Source organism: Astatotilapia calliptera, chromosome 7 (assembly GCF_964374335.1).
Source record: "Astatotilapia calliptera chromosome 7, fAstCal68.1, whole genome shotgun sequence".
Classification (NCBI taxonomy): domain Eukaryota; kingdom Metazoa; phylum Chordata; class Actinopteri; order Cichliformes; family Cichlidae; genus Astatotilapia; species Astatotilapia calliptera.
In genome coordinates this window covers 61,290,378-61,316,222 of record NC_137428.1, presented here as the reverse complement: position 1 = coordinate 61,316,222, position 25,845 = coordinate 61,290,378, and the positions used below count along the sequence as shown (strand labels likewise).

Here is a 25,845-nt window from a genome sequence, read left to right as displayed (position 1 = left end):
TAAAAACAATCTCCACTGTCTCGTCCCTTTTACCTCACATGTACAAATCTCATGAGGCATGAAAAGCATTTTCAATAGAAAACAACAAGGTGACAATTCACTGGTGAAGCTGCACAATATTATGTTGATATCTTGCAACGGATTGAGAACATGTTAAAGTATAACAGTTACGGTTATGTCCGTGTCAGGGGGAGGTGAGAGTAACGGAAAAGCTTTCGGATGTTAAACAGTCTTAGAGAATAAAAAGGAGCAATGAGACAAAAGGGACACCAGTAAACACAGCAGAGCAACGTTTAAGTTATCAAGGCACACAAAGTTCTGTTGAAAGCGTCACAATTGAAATTCAAACTACCCCTGCAGTATATTTCACATTTAAATATACATGGATATTCATTTACATGACTGAAGGACAAAAATATTATGCAAAGATTTGTGTGCTCTTTTCAACGCCTTTAAATCAACAGTTTCTTTTTTTTTCTTTTTTTCCCTCCCCCCCGGTGAAGTGGCTATTCGACAAAGTCGGACTGAAATGAATAATAATAATAAAACTAATGGTCGGTTTTGAAATTACACCACAATCAAAAACAATTTGACCAATGTGCAGTGACACAAATGACAGCTGGTGTCGCCCTGCCCATCCCCTTCCCTCCGCCTCAAAATATATCTTCTCTAAGCCTAGTATTGGTCCGATGTCAGATGTAGAGCAAGCTCCATTCCACACACCATGAGGTAAAATTTACATTCATGAAACCGAAGTCACGGGTTGGCTTTCTGTGTTGGTATGGCTTTAAGAGGCATTACTGTTCCGCACTTCTTCCACAACATCATGTGCTCTTTAGCTCCCCTAACTGAGAGGGATGGAATGCTTGGAAACATCACTACTGCACTCTAACTTGATCTACAGTTAATGGACGAGTCAAAGTGCCATTTGAGATGCATGATGTTAAAAACAAAAACAAAAGAGGAGTTTAAAATACAAAACGCCCACACAAAACACACAGAGCACAAAAAAGAGGAGTAAACTTCACGTTATGTTCTACAGTTTGCGTAAAGTCGATATCATGACAGTAGATTTAAGTCTAACATAATCGCTTGATGTCCACTTACATTTCTAGTTTCAGTCATAGACTTAATAAACCTGCGCTTCATTTCAGGGGAAAAACCAACAAAACACTAGCAATGATAGTTCTTTGCTATGAGCAAAAAAGAAAAAAAGTTTAGTTTTACAAAAATACTCTACATTTTGATACATGGATTACAAAATTCTAAAAAAGATAAGTTACTTTTAAAATGGATCACTAACAGCTGCAAAGATAAAAGAGTATGACCATGAAAATGTAAACAATGCATGTGAGCAATGTGATACTAATGTCTGAAGTCTCCAAGAAAAAAAAACACATGTCCTTTTTTGGGGGGGGATAACGCCAAATTGGCTAATATTAGATTTGGAAAGTTCAACAATGTCAACTCTTCATTGAAAAATAGAGTGATGTATCAAATTGGTGGAAATGTTAATGAGATAAACTGATCCATGAAGCAAAGTACCTTCGCAAAACTATCAGAAATCTTGTAAAAGCGCAAAACAAAACAACCCCCCCAGCATGCTGAATTGTTAGCCATGTGAGAGCTGCATTATGTGAACAAACAAATGCAAATGAGTAAACGTTACGATGGCGAGGACAAAATGGCGACCATTCACAATCAGGAGCTTTGGTATGCCTGGGTGGGTTGCACTCCAGTCTGATCCCTCAACAACAGCCAGCACTGTAGACTCGATTTTTCTTCCAAACTAAAAACGAATGCAAGTGCTATTGATAGTACAAACTGTACTAACATGACGACAGAAGTGTCCATTACTCCTCTACATAGCACCAAGGATGGAATCAAAAATGGCAACCTCTATGTAACAGATTTCATCTACCAGTGAGCCCCTGTTCACAACACAAAGAACAGGAGCCAGCTTCATGCGGCGCCAACCTGCACGGGCTACAAACAGAAACAGAAACTTAATATCGAAACACAACACGAACAACAGTAAAAACATTCCAACGAGAAAAACCGAGACTTAGTACAAAAGAAAAAAAACAAAACAATGAAGATCCTTCATGTAAATGTACAAACTAAATGAATCAGTATTTCAGATGTGTTGTCAGTGTCTAAAACACAAAAGGCCTAGTTACCACTCAAACACTGACAAGTGACAATGCCGTTTGTAGGAATGGCTGTTTTTGGATAGACTTGACTGGACCACTGGGACTGAATACAAAGAGGGACTCAACAGTGAGCAGACGTTCTATACAAAGTTGTCTAGACCTCAAAAATACTCTGACATGAGAGAAAATGTAAAAATGATGTATCTATTTGTACAAAGATGACTGCTTTCAGCTTTTCCCCCCTCTTCTTCTTCTTCTTTTTTTTTTTAACCCCACCCACTGGACGTTTCAGAGTACAAATTCATCTTAGATCAGTAGAGAGCTGTGGATGGATATAAGGAGTAGCAGGTTACACAAAAGAGGTTATAAAGTGCTTTAGATAAAATGTTTATAAAACCACACAACACTCCATTTTCACTAGTGGAAAGGTTTTTTTTTCTATCCACATTTAACTGATAAAGAGTTAACTTTTTCAAAAGCAACAAAAGGAGAAAAAAAACAAAACACACCCTAAATAGTTGAATGCTATTTAAAATTTCACCAAGAAAGGCCTGCACATAAGAGAACACTGGGAAGTGCCAACAAAGGCCACGTCACATGGATGAATCTCATTTATGAGTGTGCAATATTCCCTCAACTCACCAGGGTGCTTTCAGTAACACAATGTCTTTACCGGACTTTTTGTGATAAAAATTCATTTCATACTTGTGGTGCCGACACTAATATTAAACTGTGCTGCCTCTAATAACAAACCGCTTGAGTGCAGACTCCACCCATGCCAGTAAATGTTATTAAAAGAAAACATGAAACATTATCCTACAAAGAACTGTACAGTCTAATATTCTGTACTCTTGGAGCAAATTTAATGGCATTTTTGACATATGCAAATGTAAGCTGTGTATTAACAGCATGATTGTTCATATTCTCCACAGCAAAAGAAGTTTAAATCGAATTACTGTGACGTGATTTTATCCCTGTTTTTACATCAGCTAATCTCCCAAACTGACAAAATAAAAAAAATAAAAAATAAAAACACCCACTGTCTCAAAGTGAAATGAAATCTTGGGGAGTTTACACACTCAAAATGAGATTCTGCCTTTATCTGACAGTTATGTGCAATCTGATATTCCATAACTGACTGTTTTTTATTTTTAAATCTGCTTTCACAACACTCTCCCATCACGGCACCATTCCTCTGTCACCGTTCCTCTGTTGCTGACATTCTTTATCCCTTTCCTGTTTTTTCCCACAAATATTTTTATCCTCATCATCATAATCATTACCACCACCGTCATCATCTCTTAGGCTCACATTATTTTAAAAAGAAACAGGAAAAAAAAACAACAACTGGCAACAAAACACTGCATTTGTGCGGCTGGATAAAGCAGTTATTACAGGCCTCTCTGATCCTGCAAGAGGAGTAATAACAAAGGTGGGTTCATTAATTCAAGAACAATGGATAAATGGAGGCTACAGTTAATGATAAATATTTCTTAAAAACAGGTCACATGAACTCATGATTTGGGTTTTCAGTAAAAAGGGCAAGTAATTCTTAAATATTTAAATGACTTTTTTTTAAGCATTGGCACAAACCCCTACACACGGCTATTTTTAGGGTGTATAACTCTGAGCTACATACACATCACTCACCCCCTAAGTGCTGACAATGGTCCAAACAATAATCACTGCTTCTGTAGGCTTTCCAGTAGGTCCTCAATTTTATCCATGCTGGACGATGTTGATATGGATGCCTGCAGTTGATTCTGTAAGCTGCTCTGTATCTGTGTCTGTAGACTGGTCTGCATTGGTGTTGGTAGACTCGCTTCTATGTTTCCTTGTAAACTGGACTGAAGGGCTGTTTGTGTGTTTGCCTGCATTGCGTTCTCCAAGGTGGTCTGCATTTGTGCCTGAAGGGTGTTCTGCAAGCTGCCATGCATGGTAGCTGGGATTGGGGAGGCAGCCTGGGCCATGGGCTGATCCAGCAGAGTCTGCATGTGACCGGAGTTCGGGATTTGGTTCTGCGCAGGTTGGCTGGGTCCAGAAGAAGTGAGCAGCTGGGATGAGTCTAAAAGAAAAAGAAAATAATTTTATCCATCATTAAACAGTAAATGTAGCATATAACTGTAGCAATGGAGTAACACAAAAAGCATATGGATTAGAGCTGTGCCTGACTAGATGACCAATTATCACTACTGTCACTAGTGGGTATCAGACATACTAGCCGTTTAATCTAATTCTTTCAAATTTTAATTGATGCCAAATGCCGGTATATTGTGTCCTGGATGCTATGCAGCCATCTATCACCAGATGGAGCAATGTTGTTGACAAATGCCATAAATCTGTTAATCAGGCTTGATTTTTTTTTGTTAAGACTATTAGGGTTAGGTCTTTTAAAGGCGAAAGAATGAGTTTGCGGATACGAGCGGTACCCTTCCTCTGAAGGGTGGATGGACTCTCCCTGAGTGATAGGGTGAGGAGTTCAGTCATTCAGGACGGGCTCAGAGTAGAGCCGCTCAACATCAAAAGGGGTCATTTGAGGTGGTTGTCTCCTGAGTAAGATGTTCCAGATGGGCATGTCCCACTTGGGATACACAGGAGAGATTAGACCTTTCGGCTGGCTGTGAACAACTCAATGTTTCTTCTGAGAAGTTGGAGGTGGTGGCTGGCAAGAGGGATGTCTGGGATTCTCTGCTTAGGCTGCTGACCCGTGACCCAACTTTAGATAAGCAGAAGCAAATGGCTAGATTATTTACTGATTTGTTCTTTTAGATTTTAACTTTTAATTAAGTGGTTGTCAAGAGTTTTCGAACAAGGTGCATCATTCGCAATGCACAGCCCAATACGCAACACTTTTCAGTTGCAATTTATTCATTTCTCGGATGTCAATTTGTCATATTTTAATAATATGTGAAAATCTTTTTTAGTACCATGTTTTCTTATTATATTTAATATTGGATTATTTTAAGTGTTTTGCCTTTTCTTCATTGTCTGGAGTAAAACGTGAAATATTCATAACGCAACATGTGAGGTACCGCACAGTTAGGAGGCATGATTTATTGTTAATAAATGTGATTAATGGTTTCAAATGCCTTTGTTTAGAGATTTTGACATTGTCCAATATTCTTAATATCAGAGTGTTTCTTAGTTTTAGACTAATCAGACTCATTTTTTTATCCCTCTCATTTAGCCGACTAAGAGAATAGTCACCAGGAACCGGATATGGATATATACAAGTTAATAGGTCGAGCATGATAGTACCATATTCTTCAGAAAATAAGAATTTAACATGGGTAACTTTGATTTACTCTACATTAAAAGGTGTAGAGGATCAAAATTGTCTTACCATTCTGAATGCCAAAAACAAACAGACTGGCCTGTCCTTGAGAAGCCACATTGCCACCCACAGATGTCTGGAAAAGCTGCTCTGGGGGCTGCTGACCAGGGCTGGCTACCACACCCACACCACCCTGCACCACAAAGATGGTTGTGGCGGGGGCTGGAGCCTGGTTGTTGAGCTCCTGTGAGGCAATAGTACTCTGCAAGCTGGACAGATTTGTCTGTGGTATGAACAGCTCCACAGGTTGATTGTTTTGGACGGAGCTTGAACTTGGGCCCACTTGCATTGGCTGCTGTTCCTGGAACAAGCTCTGTTGTTGGTTCTCAGTGGTTGTTGAGTTGCTGCCCGAAGAGCTCTGGTCTTGGAAGGACATGGGCTCTGCTGTATCTGACTGGGTGATTCCAACGCTAATGGTCCCCATAGGGGAAGGGCCTTGGGTCTGGGTGCTAAAGAGAATAGTAGGGGCGATAGCCTGTGGGTTCAGATCTGTGGTGCAGAGAAGCAGACCTGTTTGCTGTGGTGCAGGGTTGCCCTGTGAGTGATTGGGAATACTTTGAAATAAGGAACCCTGCTGGCCCATTGGAAGCTGTGCTGGTTGTTGTTGGTTCTGCTGTGGGGACTGCTGCTGATCCATTGGGGTGCTCTGTTGCTGCATTTGAGACTGCGGTTGATTTTGAAACATTGAAACAGACTGATGTTGGCTGGCTGATGTCTCCATGGAGGAGATGAATGCCAGCTGCTGCTGTTGCTGGGGCTGATGGTTCGGCGTCAGGTATAGGGTTGATCCTGTGGACTGCTGCTCTGAGTTGAGACTGCCACTAGTCAGTACGGTCAGGGTATTCTGGATGAGGGCAGCCTGGACCTGCTGTTGGGACCCCTGGGTTTCGGCCATGGGCCTAGGCGACTGGAAGAGTTGCTGTGGGGGGGATGTGTGTGAAGGAGGTTGTGTTGGGAAGCTAGTCTGGATAGTAAGCAGTTCTCCAGCCTGTTGAAGGAGAGAGCTGGCCTGAAGGTGTTGCTGTAAATTTTCCAAAACCTGCTGCTCTTGAAGTTGCTGCTGTTGCTGTTGTAGGTTGCTCAACGCTTGATTTTGCTGCTGCTGCTGTTGTTGCAGCTGATGTTGCTGTAAATTGGTAAGAATATGATTTTGTTGTTGCTGATCCTGAAGCTGAATATTGTTTAGAACTTGCTGTTGCTGATTTTGTTGCAATTGCTGTTGTTGAATATTCTCCATAATTTGCTGTTGCTCTTGTGGCTGTAATATAAGTTGCTGTTGCATCTGTATGTTGTTGATGACTTGCTGCTGTTGCTGCTGAAGGTTTCCAAGTATTTGTTGCTGTTGTTGAAACTGCTGTTGTATTTGTTGTTGCTGCTCCTGTTGTTGTATCTGTAGCTGTTGCTGTGCTGACAGTGAATTATCTGTACTCCCCAGTCTAAGGCTGTTCATGTTCTCCTGGACATGCTGCTGAAGGGATTCTGCAGAAGGTGTGGGGCTATACAGCACAGAATTTAGCTGCTGCTGAGCTACAGCTGCTTCTAACACCTGCTGGAGCGTGGTGTTACTTCCCCCCTGGAGTTCTCTAACTGCCCTTTCCAGCTGGGCCACCTCTTCCTGGGGAAAGAGGGAGACCTGGGACTGCTGTGGCTGTGCCTGAGAGGAAGGTGCTATCTGTGGCATGGCCACAACCACCACCCCTGCACTACTACTGGAACTCTCAGGTGACAAGCTTTCCTGGGGGTCTCTAAGGAACTGCTGGGGGACTTCTGGTGTCACAGGTGGTATTGTGGTGTCTCCTGACACAGAGAAGGAGGTTGTTGGGGCAATTTCTTGCTTTTGTATCGTGCTGAGGGACTCTAAGCTAGGGAAGACCGGGGGTGCCTGGGGAAGGTCCACATCTTCTGATGGTAAAGGCATTGTTCTCTGAAAGGACTCTCCACCTGGATGAGAACTAGAGCCAAGGTCCAGAGTCTGCTGCACTGCGATGAGTGGATCAGGGGATGACTGAGAAAGAAAAACAGTGTTACAGACCGTATTTCTCAAGTAAATATTTTAAAATCTCTTCCTCAAAAAGCAGGGGGTATCTTACTTTGAAGACCTCTGTGGATGGTGGATTGCTAGACACTTCCATAGGTGTGTCCTCTTGCCGTTTGGATGTCTGGTCAGAGATTTCTGTTTGTTCAGAGGGCATAGATTTGATCGGGGTATCAAATAAGCAGGTCTTGACCATGGATATCCCCTCCGTTTTTACTGTCAGGACATTTGAGTTATCAGCTGGAGGTAAGAGTGGAGAAAAGGACTGTTAGAATGTGAGATGGCAACGATTAGGCACTTGAAATCTACATGAGGAGCTTAGCACATATGACAATACATGACAAGCTGCATGTTCCATGTTTTTAATGGATGATGTGGAGAACAAAACCCATCCAACACCAAGCACAAGGCAGTTTGCAACAATCATACAAACCAGGAGGGTATTATCTACTTTTACCATGACCACTTGCCATCAAAACGCTTTTTGTAATCCAACTACGAATATTACTTGTTAGACTGCGCACATGGCAAACAGCCACTTTGTGTTCCTGTTTTAAACTTAAATTGAATCAACTAAAACTACTAAGCTTCAACATCCAGCTTAAAAAGGAAGGAGTTTCCAAAGTTCAACCAGGAATTTTAAAACCAAGCAATAGATGTTTCTGATGACGGGCCTGACAGCAGCAAAGCATTCTGACACATTTTGTTAGTAAACCTTTCTATCCAGCGGATTAGATAGCGTTCTGTGTCTTAAATATGGAGGCTGTTTTTGACACCCTGCACCTTCACCATTTCCCTCTCACTCTCCCACTTTTACCTGTGATCCACCTCCTCTTTATTTTCTGTGCAGTTTCTTCTTTTCCCCTTGTCACTCAGACTCAGGCTACCAGCTTCACCGTGCCTAAAATTACTTGAACCCACGCAAAAGTCCCCTTTCATCTTCCAACATTACGCTGATATGAACTTATAGATCCACTTAAACAGGATTTTCAGTGAGTTAAACAATTCCCGTTTTTATCTCAGCTGGTGGGGGGCTTTGACAGTTCTGTGCCATTGTGAGCTTTAATTTTTTAAATGAAACACAAGAAGAAAAAACAATTAAATAACCTTGTAAAGTAAAAGCCATAAGTGTCTGTTTTATTAAATGTATTTGACATTTGCAGATTTCAAGTAAATCAATACGATATTCCAAGAGTTTTTAGTAGAGATCACTTACAATAAATCAACTGCTGAGACTTATAATTATACATTTCTTAAATGCTACATCTCCTAAAATAACAATAAAACAAATAATTCAGATTATTTAAATAAACTACCATCCTGCTACTACAATCCCTTGTTAATAATAAGATCGCTGAATGCTATGCCACCTGTTCCAGACATGCTCCAATGTCAGGACCAATTATATCTGCTACACATTTACATATTAAACCTTCATCTATTAGTGGAAACACAAAGGACTGCCAGTGATCCCTACATCTCTTTTTGCCATTAGGGTAAATGTGTCTGTGACAGCAATAATTGCGGCATTGCTTAATCAGCCATTAGATTTGTCTATATGATTGATTATAATGGTGTAGTGCTATTAAAACTTGTTATAACTATCTGAAAACAGTACTATGTTAGCTCTATTCACTCTCTTCAAAACATAAATAGCCCATAAGTGTCACACTTAGCAATAAGTGTCAACATTTAAAAGCCATCAATGCCACGACGGCTGAAAATCGTGAACTATGTAACTTTCATGCTTGCTGTTACCCGAGTCTGGAGTGTAGGTGAAGGGTTGGGCTTCATGTGATCTACCGGCATTGGTCATCACAAAAATACCCACAGAAACAGGAGAAGTGATTGACTGGTTGTGAAACGGAGGGACTGTCACTATCAAGTGATTCTGGAAAAAAAGATCACATTTTTGTGTCAAGTGTATGCCAAAAAACAGGTTTGATACAGCAGCTTAGATTATTCAGTGAAAAACTCAAGGGGATCACCATCATCCCCACTTGCATATACCTGATGGAAAAGATCCATGTCAATCTTTGCTTCGGCTTGCCAGGAATTATCATCTGAGAATTCAAAAAGATTTGAGAGGGTTTATATGCAGAAAACCATTAACACACATGACATCGAGCTACAATGCTACTGACAAAAGAAATTGCTACAACACCTGTAATGTTCTCCTGAAAAATAACTTTGGTTCCTTTAAGGAAGTTCTTTCCGATTATAAAAACTTCCTCGCCTCCTTTCACTGAGCAGCTGTGGAGACTCTTTCTCAGGATCTCTGGCACTCCTGCTGGCTGAGCTGAAGAGTAAAAGAAGATTCAAACTATCATTAATAACATAACATAAAACTAAAACATATTATAAATATTAGCCATCAAATTGTTTCAGGAATCCTAGTTGGCTGTTACTCACTGCAGAGGATCGGCGATGAGGGAACCTGTAAAGTCAGGGTTGATCCATCAGGCTGGGGGATGCTGACTCTGAAGGCCAACCTGGCTCGTGTACTCTTCTTCTTGGATCCTGCAACACCAATGCGGGCTTCGACATCTGCATTACGGAGCTTCAAAATTCCTACACAGTCCACCCTGTAGAAACAACACAGGAAGGAGAAGGAAGGGATAACTAAATATACAAAAGCACATACCAAATACTTTTTAAATATCAACACTGCAAGTAATAACTAGTCTTTAATTATCTGTAAGAACTCCTTACGCAAGTGTCATGTCATTGCTGGGCTCCAGAGGAATCTCAATAACTATGGTGCCTTCTATGTCCACCTCTTTGCAAGCAGTGGTGTTGCGTCCTGTCACTCTGCATGCCTGGTAGAAACCGTGAGGCTTCACTCTGCCTGCATCATTTGCTACAAACACCTGCAGCACAACTAATTCACTCACACCTTCCAACTGCAGACAAAAAAATAAAAAATAAAATTAGTTTTCCAGATTCTAATAAAAACCCCAAAAAAACCAAAAAAAACCAAAACCCCTCAGCCCTGAAAGATTTTCAGTTAAATATAAAAGTTTTAATCATTTGCCAATCAACTCAATCATTTATCTGTGAGCATTATTCATGGTACAAAAGCAGCATGTGATCTGTTCATAACCACTGAGCCATTCAAGAGCGATGTCAAGAATTTATTACTTTAATAATGAATACAAGGCAATCACTATTCATTCACTATCCCTACCCTGATTTACCATCAAGAGGTAAAGGTACTTGTTTGGTTGTTTGCAGTGTGAGTACTGGATTTACTGTTGATTTAATAAAAAAAAAATTTTTTAAAAAGAAATGAAATCAAAGAGACAAGTAGGTTATCCATGTTAAATGCCAGCTATTGAAATAGGAGAAAGGAAACAAGCACGTGGGCAGTGCTAGTACAATCTTTCTCGTGCAGTACTCCTCACTCAGTGTATTGGTTATATTCGATCTTATTCGGCAGCTTCTTCCTTTGGTGGTAATATTTCGTTTGTTAAGAAGCTGCTGGAAGCTTTTGTACTCCAACCTTGACAGTGGGGAATCCTTGTTGTGTACGATCTTTGACAGAACCTCTGCTGCCCTCAGTCAGATAGCGAGCTCTGTGCTGGGTCTCTGGCTGCACTAGGATCTTTAGCTCCTTCCCATCACTCCTCTGAGGGAACTGAGCAGACAGTGACCCACCTTTCACTGCAGTTCCTGACTCGAGAGAGCTGCAGAGGACAAAAAATGATGATGACATTAGTGTGACATCCAAGAATCCAATTACCCCAAGCAAAACTTTAATCGACCTTAATGTATTCCTACAAAGGGGAGAGGCACTCTGACCTAAAGAGACAGAATGTACTCTAGTAAGTGTCACCATACCTGGATATGGAACTGGTCTTATCTGTGCCCAGCTGGGATAGCACATAGTGAGGGGCTTTGGCGCTGTCAGCATCAAACACATCCATGCTGTCTTCTGGAGGAGCAGGCTTGGGACCGGGCCGCTGGCGAGGAGTGCGTTTTCTAGACTTGCGTGGCACCTCCGTGTTGTCATTGTAGGAGATTGAGCTGATCAAACTGAAGTTCGAGACAGACTCATCGGCCCACATGCTGCTGCTTTGCTCTGAGTCGGGACCTGGTGCACCAGATATGGTAGGTTCCTCTTGGCAAGACATCTGGCTGTCATCAAACAGATCCTCGGGTGGTGGGGATATGCTCAACACAGTCCTTCGCTTTGATGGAGTGTTCTGGGGCTGCTGGACTCCTAGCCCCGGCAACCCTCCCGGCCCTACATCCCCTACTGTAGCGTTTGCTCCACTGCTGCCTCTGTTGGGGGCACCCTCCGCACCTTGCATCTCTGAAACACCAGCGCCATCTCCTCCGCTGGAGTGGAGATGCTGGGCAACCTTGAGATGGTCTGACGATGAGGTAGAGGGGCCAGAGGATGTAACGCCTATGGCGAGGGAGGAAGAGGCAGAAGGGCTGGAGGTGGAAGAGGTGGCATCTGTAGTAGTGCATATAGATATAAAAGTTAGGACAGATGTTCACCACAGAGCAGGCTAGCAGTCCCATTCAAGCAGCTGAATTTGTGCATGATTTGTATAGATTTCCCCTCTTCCCAACTCTAATTTCAACAAACTGTTGTGGGTTACGTGCTCTCACTGTGCATGCGAGAGCTGTCAAGCACTGACCAAATGTTCTGAAGTTAAAGTTGAGAAGGGTACTATAGGTCCCACAATGTTTTGATTTCCTACAAAACCTCTGATTAAAAATCAATGTGACAAAACTGACATGCCTTGTTTACAAAAACAAAAGCAAGCTACAAATTGTTACATACACATTGCCAGAAAGAAAAATAACAAAATCTGGTCAAACTTTCTTGTACAGCCAAATTTGCAAGCTGATAATGTGGCGCCAAATTAAATTTGCCAGGTTTACAGTAGAGTTTGTGCAATGTGCATTCAATAGTAAACAGTAGTTTGCGCATGCCAATTGGAATATTTGGTTGGGACTGAGCGTAGCCATGGAGACAGAATAAACAAGCCTCTGACCTATGGAGCAGTGAACTGCAGACCATTTTATATGCAGACACTCCCTGCCTCAGAGGGCACTTCCTGCAATAAAAATGAGACAGCCAATGAGCAACAAGAGAGCTGATCATTCAAGACTTAACTTCTGTCAATGAGTAAACTGGATGAGTTAATATACTGAAGGAAGGAGTATCTTTTGAAGTTTATCATTTATAGACACTCGGAAGCACGTTTGTTTGGTTAATGATGATCTAAAAGACATCACATGAGTCATGCTTTTGATCAGCACTGCTTAGGGCCAGCTGGGTCAGACATGATAGTAAAAAGGCAGCGTTAAAAAAAAAAAGAAAAAGCGCGCTCTCTCCAACATGATTGTTCACCGGTTAGTTTGCTTTTTAGATGAAAACCATGACTAGAATCCTTCACAGTTTTAACTGATGTCAAGAACATCAAAATGCACCATGATCCAAGATCAGGCCATTTTCTTTGCTTTTGATAAGTGATATTGAAAAATACAGTCCAACGTTTGCTGGGGCAACTTCACTGTTTCATGAGTAGACAAAACCATTGTAATTAGTGAAAATGTTAGCAACTCTGTAACATGAGAGTCAAACACTTGTGCACGGTTCACGGTGCAACAGATGCATCTCTTTTACTTTTGTTAAAGGCATTTAAAACTCAAACTATAGAGAGGGCAATACTCAAATAAAGCGAAAGAAATTGAAAACGTGAAATGCAATATGCCAACTCTAAAACACTATATAACGTCATAACATGAGGGATGTTGTAGGAGATGATTTGGATCTGTAAAGCTGAGACAATCTGATGGGGTTTTTTTTATTTACATTAAGAGCCAAGGGAAAAATAAAATTTAGTACAAGCGTCAAAAAGTTATAAAAAAAAGAAACCCAAATCATAGGTGAAACAATAAATAAGAGGCCATGTCAGCATGCAAACGCTGCATTCTGAATTTAAAATTTTGATGTAGCTGTACATGTAGCTGGTGTTTGTTGTCAAAGATGCAAAGGCGAAAACAGGGGAATTCAAATTGGTATTTATCTGCTCAGCTATAATACATACAATAAATGATCAGAACTGTCATTGAATAACATGAACGGCAGAACACTTTTTCCTGGTCACACTCAAAAGATGCATAAAATTACCGTCCCTGGCCTGTGGGCCACGCTTTCAGGAACCTGGCCACAAAGAGTGTTAAATGACCAGTTAAGACATTAGTCTAAAACACTACATAAATATTTTTTTTTTTTAGAGATTTAGATTTATACTGTGAACTGGTTAGGTGAGGTGGTGGAGGTGTGTTTGCAGAGTGGGTGAATATAAAAGGTAAAACGCTGTCATGGTGCTTGATATGTTTTGAAATGTTTTTATTAACACTCTAAAAAAATCAAAACATTGAGTGGTTAAAGTGTTGCCACTGTAGAGTTGGTTCAGAGCAGCTTCTACTCCATTGTTTAAAATACTCTCAACACTGCCTCCAGCCTCTGTACCAAAGTACACAACACTACTGAGCACACAGCTGTGTGGAGTTAAATGATATCTTCACATCAGGTGCTAAGGGTGTTGAAATTTTTCACTAGGCCCGCAAACAGCGAGTGTCAAGTCAGGCTTCATAAGCAACGTCACTTTCCATGCTGCTGCTAGTTAACAGGATCGCCCACCACTAACAGTAAAAGATGCTGACAGACAACAACACAACAGACATCAATACGGTATAATATTGGAAAATTTTAAAGTTACAACATATATTTGAATAAATCCTGTGTTTAGCTGCACAGAAGGGCTTTAGAACTGACCCCCGACTGACTTGTTGGTGCTGTACCCTTGTATAACATGGGGCCCAGCTAACACGTAATAACCATGTATCGTCATGTCAGCAGTTTTGAAATACTTAATACATACTAGCCTATATAAATCCCATTTAGTCACAAATCTTGCCTCGGAAACTGATGAAAGGGTGAAGTTGCCCCCAGTCACTCACACAAGGCCACATTTCTTTACCCCTGCTGACTTGGGTAATAGTTTGTAACAGAGAAACTGATCCCAGATCATGGTTTTCATGGACTGAACAGGTAGCTCACCTGACGCCAAGGCTGCAGAGGGGGGAGGTCCCGCCTCTCCCCCACTATTCTGGCTCATGGTGGGTGGGTCTGTCTGGGTGGACGATGGCTGGAGCTGGAGTTCTTTGGGGAGGAGGTCATATACCGACTCTGCCATAAAGGATGAGCAGGAGAATACAAATTAGTTTCTGAAAAATAAATGAGATTATTGGTAATTAGAGGACAATGCAACTAAAAAAAAGATCCATACCCGCTCTTCTTAGATGAAAATATTCTGTTTTTAAATACCCATTTTCAGCAGGTTTCCTTTTAACCTGTTAGGAACGGTGGACCATGATGAAAATAGCAACCTTCAAGTCACAACTGCTTCCAACTTTTTAAAAATAGAACAAAAAAAACTATCTGCCTTTATTGCCAGTTAACTCAAATAGGTGTCGTCACAATTTAACCCTGGAAACATGAAGCACACAATGTTCTAACTTATTCTACTGAAAACAAGGCCTCAAGGGTTGCATAAGACAGCCATCTTAGCCTCAAACTGAAGCTAATGCAGAACTGCTCGCAAGCACAGTCCAAGTCATAATACAACTGCTGGAGCTTAGTTCTAGAAATCGTCACAATTCTTCGCAAAATAGAACCTTGCCAACAGTCAATTTCACTTCCACTAATGCAAGCTTCATGGCAAAAACAAAACTCCTACAGTATCTCACCAAAACTGGTTGTTTCCTTATTTGCTTTCCGAAGACAAGTGGAAGCAATACTGCAATCCTCTAAAAATTCTGCAGTCAACACTAGCACAACACAGGGTATCTTATGATGAACTAAATTAGCCTCCCGTGGGGTTTGGTGTAATAAAACCCACAGAGTCATGAAGATATTTAATGGCAACATGATTCCTTGTAGACATAACGACCACTGCAGCCACACTGGAATAAATCAGATCTGATGCTAGATAAACACATGATTAGGTAGTGCGGTTGCTAAGAAACAGGCACCTATCAACACCTTGATATGGATATTTCAGCTTTGCATCGACAGCACCAAGGATGCGTAGTAGTCATCTAACACTTGCCTATGATTTTGTTCCCAACAGAGCGATGACGCTGACAAGACACATGATCTTGCACTTCTGTGATGTCAGTGATGGTGCTGAGCTGGTGGCAATGCATCACCAAAGTTCACACAACGAACAAATAAAATCTGCTATTGTTTGCATCAAATCCCCTTACAGCACTGCTGAATGAATAGCACAATCTAAATGTCAAAAGGCCAGAGAAAGTTTCATTTCTTTTTCTTAACAAATATAGAAAGAGCTGTGATATTTCACAGATCTCGGTGAGATCAGTTTCCTGTGCAGCTAGAAAAATAAAACGTGGATTTCAGTGAACCTGTTCACAGCGAGCTTCAGAGACTATAGAGAACTGCCAGCAACCGTCTGATTGTGTGCACGAATATCACAACAGCCCTCAATCTTTGCCTGTGGTGTGTGGCATGAAGAAAGTGAGTCTTTGTTGCTGATTGCATTACAGATTGACAACGAGACATGACCTCAGCTTTAACTAGTATCCCTATGAACAATAGAAGCATGCATAGTGGGTACACTGAACATGTGCTGTCACCTGCTTTGAACCCATGTATTAGGGCTGTTCGATATACCGATATATATCGGATGACGATATAAAAACATCTATCGTTTCATTTTACGCTATTGTTTGTTTCGTGGTGTTGCAAAATAAACTGTTTATGGCAATATTTTTTCATCGTTTTGATGGTCACTGTAGTGGCTATATTAATTTCTTAAAGTTCTGTCTTTCTCTTATATTTAATATAACCACACTACAGACAGACAAGCGTTTGTTTTTATGCGTTGTCGTTAGCAACAACGACGGTAAAACCACAGCGTGTCGGCTTGTTCCACATAAACCTTTCACAATAAAGCTCAAGATCCTGTTGAGACTTTTCAAAATAAACTCAATCACGTGAAAGATGCATATTGTTTACGGATGAGAAGCAAAAAAAAGAGCCGTCAGGTGCTAAAAAAACAAAAAAAACAAAACAAAAACCGTTAGAACTCAAACGTTAGAACAGGCTTTTCCCCGCAGCATGCGGTGTAATAAATACTCAAAGAAAACGGCGGCCGTTACAACTTATGTCTAAAAATGTATAGTTTCCTGTATCAGTTAAAACACTCCACTCCAGGTACGCAATCCCCTTGCTGAAAACACTTCACGCAAGTCGAGCTGCCCGAGATTCACAGAATTTATAGAAAATGTTACATTTTTGTGATTTATATCGTTATCGGACGATAGATATCTTAATATCGGGATATGAGATTTTGGTCATATCGCACAGCCCTACCATGTATATGCTTCAGTATTCAATCACATGCAAACAAATGTTCTCTTCATAGACTCCCAACACATGTGCAGGAGTAGCATGGCACTTCTGCTAAAAAAAAAGAGCAGCACATAATAAAAAAACAAAGGACAGAAATTGCTGTTCACTAAGCTGGGTACCCTCTTGCCAAGGTTGGCAAAAGGCTTACATGTACTGGACAGATCAAAAGGAGTCCACACTGTGTTAAAGAATGTCACTGTTGGCCTGAAAGGGGTGTAAATCACCCGTTCTCTCTGGGTGCTTGCTGGTCACACAGCAACACAAAACAACCACAGAAAGTCAAACTGTAAAAGGGTTCATTGTTCATAGGATTTTTTCTTTAAAAAAAAAACAAAAAAACAGCACACATGCACTACAAATGGTTGTTTATTAGAAATAAACTTTACAGAATCTTATAATCTTCTTGACTACAACTCAGAGCTCTACTAAATTACCCCTCTAAAAGTTCACCACAGTGCAGTTTAAGCCTAAAGGATTTGCTCGTGGTGGGAAACCTACCCAAGAAATGTTTTCAAATCAGAGGCATTTTAAGGAGTCTTTTATGAATCATAAAAGCCAAAAATAATGATTAGCATGTTTACCTGCAGCACAAATTTGTTTAAATGTGCACAAATATTAGGTTGAGACACACAAGATTCAATTACCTTGTGACACAGGCCAATAACCACACATTGTTATTGAGTCAATCACTTCAGGTTCATAAATGCACAGATTGGATTGCTGTCAGCGATTTAATTTTTACTTTTGAAGCACACTTTCCAGTTTAGGGTGTGCAGTATATGCAAAAGAGTGTGTCTATATTCAAACCGTGCTGTGACTTGTGCTCGTGGAGACTTGAAATAAAAATGATTAATTGGAGCCCTATTGTTATTTTCTCCCATTTATTCTCTATTTTCTTTGAATTTAAAATTCCATCTAAAGCAAAAAAAAAAAAAAGCTCATAATAATCCATCAACTAAACAGCAGCATTTCCAAATGCTTTGTTGAGAGTCCAACAGCCATAATGTTAAGTAGGGCTTTTATTTTCATGTACAATTTTGGCTTCTGGCGATTATTAAATTAAAATGAATGTGGTAAAACAAATATTCTTCTGGAATCAATTTCATTTGAATGTTCCTGTTTAAATTTAAATCCAGCAGAAGTTGTGCGTCCACACCCCTGCATAAACCTGCACCTCACCTATTTAATCTATCCAAAAGTATAACTTTCAAAACCAAACAAGCTTTCTGTAGGTGAAAATGTCACTTTCCCCAAGAGTGCAGCTCTGTGGCTACCTGGGCTTCTTTTTTAAGCTTCCCATTTGTATATAAACCTCCAGTGGCGGAACCACTCTGTATACCTTTACAAAGATAACAACATCAAACGAGTAGCGCCGATTAAAGCTAGGTGATAGATTCACTTTTTCAGGAAAACCAGAAAATGTTATTTTTACTTTTTTAAACAGACTCTGTGGGCTTAGAAGCCGTTTTGCAGCATATACAAAAAATCCTGAAGTTTGAAAACAAATGTTATCTCAATTTTAAATGTGTGTGAGAAACAGTATACTAAGTGCTTCAATTAGTGGAAACACCATACTAAGAAACTGCTGCAGTGTCAACAGCTGCTGTTTGGATTTTGTTGCACACCTTCTTCCGCACGTACAGCAAAGTCCTTGAAGCCAGTCTCGTCAGTCATCACTGTCCTGAAATGCCTCCAGGAAAATTATCTTTAATTTTATTCGTCACCTGTGCTTAACCCTAGAACACTAACGTCGGATGATTTTCACCCACGTGCTTGTAGTCAAATGCCATCTTTTGTTTATTTCTCCCACAGTTGTCAGCGATGCAAAGAGATTGTGCCTTCTCTGGACAAGGCTCACACGACAAGGAAGAGGTGGGCAGAAGAAAAAGTTATGTCTATTATTTAATTTTTAAACAATATTTTCGTTTACGATTCTCAGTTTATTTATTTTTTACTCATTTTGAAGCGTTTATATAGGGTCCCCCAATGATACTGTTTTCATTTCATGAGACGTTGTTTAAGGGGAAATGTAACAAGAGTACTTCAATTTGCCACATATTAGGTTACTTATTCAGATGGGAAGTATGTTTTATCAGCCATATGATATCAGGTAAAAAATACCTGACATTAGTGACAGTGTTATAAAACTGCACATAAGTGTTCTAAGAACTGCCCTCTGTCAAAACAGATAAAAACCTCTTTAAAGGTTTTCTGACCAATCCTTAAAATAGGTTTTAAAATGTAGGTTAACTCTCCAGTTCACAAAATACACTTCCTGCACTACATTTTGGTCTTATTTTGCTTTACAGTAGCAAGTTTGACAAGTCTGTTTGGACAAATCTATAAGCTTGTCCAAACAGTAGCCTACAGCACACTAACCTACCAGGAGGTGGACTGACTTTAACCTAGACTTAGAACAATTAACTTATTAGACAAGCACATGTTTGGTTTGTTTTTTCCATGTTAAAAAAAAAAGGGGGGGGGGATGCATCACAACCTACAGTGTTGCTTTAATTATGGTTTTGAACACATAACAATATGGTCAAGCCAGAGTAGTGACATAAAAGCTACTTGCCACATTTAAACCACAAAGAATGCCATTTTGGCTTTTAAAGCTAACGGTTTATCTTAAATTTTAAATTACTGCAAGAAATGGCCCAATACAATTTTTATTTGCTTTCAGCCTGCTAGTGCAAATCAGATGGATAAACAAGGTTTAACAAAATTACTTAAATGACATTTCTACAGTGTAAATTGATTGTACTGTACTCCTAATCATAATTTTATGGATTCTGCTTGTGGCTGTAGCTATAGAGGTGAGCATGCATGGGGATGTGGATGCTAGCAGAGGGAAACCACAAGGCCACATTAATTATTAAACAATACCATACAAAAGATGGTCCTCTGCTAATATATGTAGGCAACTTTGTGACAACTACATATCTGAGCAACAATCAGCTGCTTCTAAAAGTAGTCTCTGGTCTCTACAGTGTACAAACTGAGTCTACATGTAATACATGCCATACGCATTTCGACTTTTAAAAACAGAAGCTCTGTGGCCTTTAACTTGTGCCCTGTCCCCACTGAACCAACCATTTGTCCACTTAGAGAAACTGTATAACTTTTTGGAAGTGAGGCTGAATTTCACTGGTCCTTGAGGATAAAACAAAACAAAAAAACAAAAATGAAAACCTGTGTCATGTGGGGAGATTTCAACACTCTACACCAAGCAACAGCTAGCACTGTCTGATGTCCAAAAACAACTCTAAGGACATTGTATTAAAAGAAAACATATGGAGATGATTGACTTTTCTACTCCTGCACAAGACAATCTGCATTTATGAACAAGCCGCCAAAGGTGCACCGAAAAGGCAAACACAAACTTGATTGTGATTTAAAGTTATGAGGCAGCATGCTTTAAAAGAATATTTCAAAGAGGAAATGTCTCAGGTAATTATGAATACACAGATATGTGCACATGCACATCACGCACATAACAGAATGAAAAATTAACTCCAGTTTCATTAATAGTTCACCATTTATTGCAAGCTCAGCAGTCCTTGGGGCCACAGATACCACCTGGTGTGTGTAGGCGTTATTATTTATCAATTTCTGCATGTAAGAAACACAAAGGCAAAATCCCCCCCCCCCCAAAAAGAAAAGGAAATCAATAATGGCAACATTAAATGAAGGAGTCTTAAGGCAAATGACTGTTCTTTCAATCGATTCAAATGCAATTTGTTTCAAAAGCCGACTATGCAGTGGTGTACATCAGAAAATTGGCACAATGTACGCTAATTTAAATGATGATAAAGCACTTTGGATGTAGTTTCCAGTATGTAGCCCTTTGCTTACTTTGTCTAAGTAGGTACGGCCTGTTGAAAAAAAAACAAAAATACGCCGTCCACCCCTGAGACTTTTTTTCTTGGAAGCCATCATTTAGCTAATGTATCCTAATGTAAACCACTTTTACACAGATGAAAGAAGCAGATGAAACTTGTTACTAAAGTTATTACTTGTAACTTTAGTAACAAGTTAACTGACATCCATCTTACTTAGTCACCAGGATACATCATATATTGTGGCACGTGAATAACATTGAATTGGATTCTGTGCCTTCATTCAACATAACCAGAGTAAGTAGCAAGAGCTGCACTTGCACACTGTTGTCCCATTGCTATAGGCTGTTGCAAGCTTTTTTGTTGTCCAACACTTAACGGCATCGTTACTTTCGAATAATCATGGTTTCATTGAGTGTCTTGTAATAAATTAAATATTTCAAAAGGTTTCACTGGAAAGTACTGCTGTCTTTAGACTGTAGTGAAGTCAGCCCATGCTTTACCTTTAAAGGACGGCCAAAAATTACCCACAAGACTGCAGTCAATAAAGTGGAAGGCAGGGCTATTAACATTAAAGCAAGGGAGAGTTTACTATTGGCCTACATTTATACCTGAGAGACATAACAATGGGAGAAGGGCCTGCTTTCTTTAAAAAGAAACAAGTGAATGTCTGTACTGAGTGCAAACATATTACACAAAGCAAAGGCAGCCAGGGACAAGTGGTTAATGTATCCTGTATGTAACCTGTGGGAGAAATGTGTTGTGGAAGTAAATCTCCCTTGTGTATATGCTACAAACAAAACATGCTTCTTTTTTTTTTTTTTAATCCCAGTAATGAGAGTAACGTAAAATCTGTGTCCTGACATAAGGTAACAATGAGGAGAAAACCAATATCCCACCCACACCAATCACAACCACTTACTAGAATATCTATTGCTTTTACCATTGGTTAGTAACGATTGTAGTAGAATTACACATTCTCCAATACCCAATTCAATAAGTGTTTTCACTTAAACATTGTGCTACTTTCCTGTGAATTAAAAAATCTTTGCAGTGAATTGTTGTTCACCTAGCCTAACTGGATTTCCTAAAAGCAAAATACTCAATTCACTGTACATGCATGATGGGTATGAACAAAACTTTTGTTAAGTATGTTGACAATTTTTCTGGACCTCTCTTTATGTCCTGTGATTACTGGACACTTATCTTTGGCCAAACAGACATGATCGAGTATGTAAGTAAGTAATTTTTAGGAAGGTACAGGTGCATTTTTATGAGCGTCTGAGTTGGTGTTGGATGATCTTGTTAGCAACCACTGCACCGTTTTTCTCATCCTTCGTGCATTCATTATACGCCAGTCTGTGGTGTGTTTTCATGCGGCTCAATCACCAGGTTGTAATGCTTTGCAATGCAGACACAACTCTACAGCACTCTTTGCATATAATTTCTTCTAGGATTACGTCATTTCGACTAAATTCGAGTCATTTCCAAACAACGACTCATGCTCCACTTCGGGGGACAAGCTCTACACATTTCGCTGTGCTAGACATTTAATTTCAGTCATTGGCTGTCTTCTAATGCACTGTTAGTCATCCAGGTAGTCCATAAAAGTTCAGTGGCTTTAATGCACTGCACTGTGTGGGAAAGCAAACATTTTTAATATTCCTTGAACACGTTTATTTAACTGTAGGGGGTCAAAGCATGTTCATGATTAATCAATTAACTGGGCAGCCCTAATCTCTATATCTGTTGGGTAGGTATTTGGTTTTCAATTTTGGGATTTCAGCACTTGGATTTGGAAATAGCATCCCAGTTTGTCTGTCTGTTCATCACGTTTCAATTCACCTTGCTGTTGCTAACTCATTTTTTGCGAGGTTGAAGCCACTTTTCATTTCCCTCTAGCAGATTGTTTTTCAAATCAGCCAAAAGGGGGGAAAAGAAACAAAAAACAAAACACCGTTACAGTTTTGCTCGAGGGCTTGCTCTCCTCACACAGGAACAACAGTCTCTCTGCTGTGAGAAAGAGGAAGAGACTTTGTTTCTCTCCCAGTAAGCATAATTTTTATGTAAATATAGCCAAAAATCACTATCTTGATCATTAGTTATATGTTTATGATGTATTGTCGCAGTAATAAAATCAGGCACAAGTTCTTGAGCTGTCCAGGTTCCAGTAGGACCCTGCTTGCTTCTCAGTAAACCCTGCGTTACTATTTCTATTTGTAACTTCTGAGATTTCACATTTTCCTCAAAACAAACAAACAAAAAAACAGAACCCACTAAATAATGCAATATATTCTGGCAGCTTGGTCAGTTGTCTCTACTCACCCACATCGTCTGACATACATGAGCTCTCCCAATAGATCGTTGATGAGCATGTCTTTTACCTTGACCCCAACGTGAGAGCGCACACCCAATTACAGAGATATAAATAAACAGTCATCATGTGATACGGTATGACCATATGGCAGTCTCAACTGAGAATTTCAGGGTCACAGAGCAAAGCTTTCTGCTGGCTCATGAGCACCCTATACATAGCAGCCAGACAGATGTGGGACCAGCAGGCAAGTTAAGGCCCAGTCGGGTACAAATAATATTTGAAAAAAATAAAAAAGGAAAGAATAATATTTGTTAATGTGATTAAAATGTAAGGGGAAAAACCCAAAGGGGTGAAATAGCACCATTGTTTTTAGAAAAAGTAATATGCATAAATTCTTGTGTCTCAGGTTACATTTGCACTTTAGGATCAATAGTTTATATACAAGCCTCCCTCATAAACAAGCAAATGCATGGTAGCTGCCTGAGTAGAGTAAGCATATTCAGTGACAGTTGCTTTGCACATGAGGCGATGTTTAAAAAGTGAAAAGACAGACTTACAGGCAAAGTGCTGCTCTAACCAAGCTAAATGCAACATTAGTTAACGGTTCTGCACTCCAGAGATGCAGCAACACCCACCTAATAATAACATAACAGTTGGCTGACAAGTGTGCAGCGATATTAGAGGCAAAATATATTTTGGCACTAGAGGGCCCCTTATCCTGATAGGCAGAATAGCACTCTCTAGGCTTTGAAGGGCCAATAACTGCATTCTTTCAGTGAAACCAGAGAATGTGAGGAGGATACCCTGGCTCGATTCCACCAAACAAACCAAAACAACAGAGGGACTGTCACTCGCTAAAACCAAACAAGGAGAAAACACAGGACAGCCATGCACTACTTTTCCATCCATGCGATATGCGCACACACAAATACACACCTCTGCAGAACCCGAGCACTACTTAAGTACCTTAAACCACGGAACAAAGTGGTGGGTAGGCAGCGACCTCACAAAGCTGTGTTAGCTCATATAGGCAACTAAAATGATGCTAGTCATCAATCTGCATGACAAGTGTAACCAAAAAACACACATAATTGTTGTTATATTTACTTTACTATTCTAACATACCATGCTTTTCCACGCATGTGACATGGACAACTAACCAGCAAGGGTAGTCGAGCTGACTAACTATGCTAGCTAGTCTTGCTACTAGCAGAAAAGAGGCTAACCATTGCTAGCTAGCAGCTTAACATGAGCTATCAAGACAATCATATTAGTTCCCATTAGACAAGGACAAAACGGATTAGCGACCTCACAGTAACCTTCCTTTAGATAAATCTTACCTTTAGAGTATAGAGATTTGGGGGAATTGAGGTCGATATCCGAGCTAAGGAGGGATATAAAATCAGAGGGCATCGCAGCGCTTCATCGAGGGGAGGAGAAGCGGACACTCTTTAGTAGAAACGAAGTCGGCTGCTCCTGGCGGATAAATATTACGTTTTACAAGCGGAATGTTTTAATATACATAGTATAAAATCGCAACAATCTTAAGGCGGCAAAAAGAAAACTTTCAAAACCAAGAAAAAAACCCAAAAACGTTATCTAGCACGTCTCACGTTTGTGTGTCTTTGCTGAGAGGAGACACGTTTCGTGCTACGTTGAGACGAACACACACACCGACACACAAACACTCGACTACAGCGGGTCGACCCACCTCCTCCTAGCCCGCCTCTCTTTGCTTAGAGCATGCGCAGTGGCCCGAGTGAGAATAGAGGATTTCCAGCCATCAGAAGAAAAGGAGTATTGGATCGTTCTTATTTTAGGATAAATGACATCAGGTTGAACCAGCTCGTGTGACCTAGATAGATTTATCCTGATTTCACTTACACCGTAAAAGTAAGGTTTTTTATGTTGTTTATAACAAATTGAAAAATATGCAAAATTTTATTTCTTATTTATGTATAACTATTAAAGGTGGGAATCACCAGATACCCCGTGATTCCATATTATCACAATACTTGATTCTCAGTATGATATTATTGATATTTTTTAACATTCTGTGATGTCCCGAGTGTTGTAATAATACATGTTGCAGTTTATCACCTCTCAAGCATATCAAGCATACTAACACTGTAAGATGAAGACAGGTCAGTCTGACTCTATTTTACAAAGGCTCATTCAGACTGATGGCAACATGTTGGCACGTCTGTCTGTTTTTATCGATTAGATAGTAATTATTTGACAATCTCTAAGAAAGTGATTGCAGTCATTGCTCGTCAGACTGAGACTGTTTGCACAAAGGTTGCCTCCTTGCAATCATAAGGGGTTGTGAGCACCCTTGAGCTTTGGGCAACCATCTAGTCACAAGAAGTTGCAAGAAGTCACAGAATGTAAAATAATTCAATACATAACCAGTCAGCCACTGTTTTTTCATTTTTCATGTTTATGGATAGATTTTTTTGTAGATGCAGTAAGGTTGCATCATATCAATATCAATATTTACTGTCTCTGTATTGATACTGTATCACCAAGCAAAGTATCACAATATTGATTTTACAATACAGTAACATTTATTTTGTGAAGCTCAATAGTCAAAATCAATATTGATATTGCCTCCCCCAATCCTAACAAAATACTGTTGAAAAAGCTAAAAAATATTATTATTAACAGTACTTCATTATAAAAGCTAGCTCAAACAGACTAAAAA

At 39.9% G+C, this 25,845-nt stretch overlaps 1 protein-coding gene across 1 annotated transcript; it reads right to left on the bottom strand.

Annotated features, from left to right (window-relative positions):
- Positions 1-3,456: 3,456 nt before the first annotated feature.
- nfat5a (nuclear factor of activated T cells 5a) lies at positions 3,457-24,852 on the bottom strand. Its single transcript, XM_026176198.2, has 12 exons — positions 24,482-24,852; positions 14,610-14,738; positions 11,363-11,984; positions 11,025-11,208; positions 10,235-10,425; positions 9,935-10,107; positions 9,687-9,821; positions 9,533-9,585; positions 9,281-9,413; positions 7,578-7,762; positions 5,497-7,492; positions 3,457-4,218 (listed from the first exon to the last, which is right to left on the bottom strand). The coding sequence occupies exons 1-12, from the start codon at positions 24,552-24,554 to the stop codon at positions 3,836-3,838; spliced, it is 4,257 nt and encodes a 1,418-aa protein (XP_026031983.1). The 5' UTR covers positions 24,555-24,852; the 3' UTR covers positions 3,457-3,835.
- Positions 24,853-25,845: the final 993 nt, after the last annotated feature.